The sequence below is a fragment of the Protomyctophum bolini genome, assembly GCF_963924005.1.
Source record: "Protomyctophum bolini genome assembly, chromosome: 12".
Lineage (NCBI taxonomy): Eukaryota > Metazoa > Chordata > Actinopteri > Myctophiformes > Myctophidae > Protomyctophum > Protomyctophum bolini.
This window is the reverse complement of record NC_137873.1, coordinates 37,355,920-37,358,419: the sequence shown is the minus strand read 5'-3', so window position 1 is coordinate 37,358,419 and position 2,500 is coordinate 37,355,920. Positions and strand designations below refer to the sequence as shown.

The 2,500-nt window shown below is 47.7% G+C and overlaps 1 protein-coding gene across 2 annotated transcripts in view; it reads left to right on the top strand.

The window, feature by feature from the left end:
- Positions 1-2,500, top strand: part of LOC308325633 (T-cell acute lymphocytic leukemia protein 1-like) — a 7,587-nt gene that overhangs the window by 1,112 nt on the left and 3,975 nt on the right. Inside the window, exons 2-3 of one of the 2 annotated variants that reach the window (XM_080778194.1) lie at positions 352-1,037; positions 1,863-1,948. In XM_080778194.1, coding sequence (XP_080634320.1) covers positions 445-1,037; positions 1,863-1,948 — 679 coding nt within the window. In that variant the 5' untranslated portion in view covers positions 352-444. Of the gene's footprint in view, positions 1,038-1,862; positions 1,949-2,500 lie in introns of both variants that reach the window. The other variant, XM_080778193.1, reaches the window with a different exon arrangement.

Sequence of the window (2,500 nt, the reverse complement as noted above, 5' to 3'; positions counted from 1 at the left end):
GCTATACAGTCTGTTTTTATTTTGTTGGCCTTTTGCTTCATGCCTTCATTCGTTTTACCTTCATGTTGTGAAAGGAAATGTGAAGCATATACCACTATTTATTGGATGAAGCTATACAGGCCCAGAATATACAGGTCGATTAAGTCTATGATAGGCCTATATGGGACCAAATACATTCTATTTTTTTCATTATTATTATTTTAAACCAGGCAAGACACATTAAGAACACATTCTTCTTATTTACAATTGTGGTCTGGGCAGCCTATATACAAAATACATGCAGACATAGGCCTATATATGTATCATCAATATTGAATAATTGATTATTTCGTTAAAAAATAAATCCCACAGTATAGACTATACATAGTGTGTGTATAGTTGACTGGAGAGAGAGAAGAGAAGAGAAAGAGAGAGACAGAGAGGGCTGGAATCGTGAGGGGGAAAATGATGGAGAAACGACAGCCAGCTGCAGCGGAGCTGATGTGTCCTGGAAGTCCCGACGACCCGGAGTCCGCTCCTCAAAAGCAGGAAGAGCGTCGTGTCGTCTCCAGACTGAATGGATACAAAGCCTCAGCGGATCAGGAGCCGATGAGGAGGAGGAGGGAGGCGGCGGCGGAGGAGGAGGAGGAGAAGAAGAGCTATGGGGAGGAGGAGGGCCCAATAATAAAGAAGACGGATGACGTTCCTCTGCACAACTCCACCACCAGCAACGGGACGACCGTCACCATCATCATCAACGGCGTTGCCAGGGAAACTGCCTCTCGCGACGCCCTTGACCTGAAAAGGGAAGTGCCAGTGATCGAGCTCTCGAGGAGAGACGCGGCTGGTATAAAAGCGGAGCACCAGCAGCGAACTGAGAGCCATTTGGTGCCGATCACGGAACTCCGCAGACCGCCCGTGCTGCCGCCGCCGCCGCACCACATCAGAGACCCGCAATTAAACGACGCTCGAATGGTCCAGCTGAGCCCCAACGCGTTCCCTCTCCCGGCCCGAGCGATGCTCTACAACTTGGCGCAACCTCTCGCCGCCATCAACAGGTAAAAGTGTGGGGATGGGGAGAAAATAATAATCTTATGCGTAATTCCATATCTCGCTTCATGCGCCAATTAAGTGTCGCTCACACCTCACATCTACCTATATTTCCTGCATGTGCAGCTATATGCCCAAAAGACTGATGGTGATGGATTGTGATTTGGAATGCCATTGGTTATTGAAAACAGCCAGTCTACAAGCTGCAGCAAAGGGCTATGGCTGATTTAATGTGCTTTAGAGCGTTTTTACAATTATTTTACACCCAATTCTCTCTCTCTCTCTCTCTCTCTCTCTCTCTCTCTCTCTCTCTCTCTCTCTCTCTCTCTCTCTTTTCTCTCCCTCCCTCTCTCTCTCTCTCTTTCTCTCTGTCTCTCTCTCTCTGCTCCCACCCTTGTTTTTTGATATGGGGTTCTATATTCTAATTAAGATAGTAACAAATATATAGCCTATTATACATGTTTGTCATGCAGGGTCTGCATCAGTGTGTGCCTGTGTGTGTGTGTGTGTGTGTGTGTGTGTGTGTGTGTGTGTGTGTGTGTGTGTGTGTGTGTGTGTGTGTGTGTGCGCGCGTGCGTGCGTGCATGTCCGAGGCGTGTGAGGTATATATATAGTTTCATGCATGCAGTGAGAGACAGCAGAATTGATCTGGTAGATAATTTACCTGTGCATCTTGTGTTGGTGTGTGTGTGTGTGTGTGTGTGTGTGTGTGTGTGTGTGTGTGTGTGTGTGTGTGTGCGTGTGTGTGCGTGTGTGTGTGTGTGTGTGTGTGTGTGTGTGTGCGTGTGTGTGTGTGTGTGCGTGTGTGTGTGTGTGTGCGTGTGTCATGTCAGTCTCGGAGGGGAGGAACAGTACGGCATGTACCCCAGCAACAGGGTAAAGCGCCGCCCGGCGCCCTACGAGGTTGAGCTCGACGAGGGTAGGCACATTTTAGATCTTTATAATGTATATTATGGTATAAGACGCATACCTGCTGTGTCCTCTTCCTTCTGCCAAAACACTGTCCTATATAACCCTCTCACCCCCATTGTCATCCCTGCATCTGATATGGACCTATACGATCACCCATTACGATGTGCATATATACTGACCTCCTTTTATAGTATACATTCTTATAATTGCAGACGTGGCATGAATTAATGCCAAATCTTAAGACACTATATAATCCGAAATATATCAAAAATCGTGTAGTATATCTGCTCACATGCCGTGAAACGGACGACTTTTCCGAGCAGATTTGGGTCTATAAAGGCATGCATGCATGCAGGGCATTTTGATTTGAAGCATCCTGTCCATCACTGGCCACTCACTGCTTATATACACACACACACACACACACACACACACACACACACACACACACAGGGATGTATAGGAAAGGATGGGGGTGGGAGTGGTGGGGGGTTGTGGTGGGTGATGGGGAGAAGGGGGAGGGGGGGGAGGGGGAGCTTCCATGCCAAGGTTTTACTGC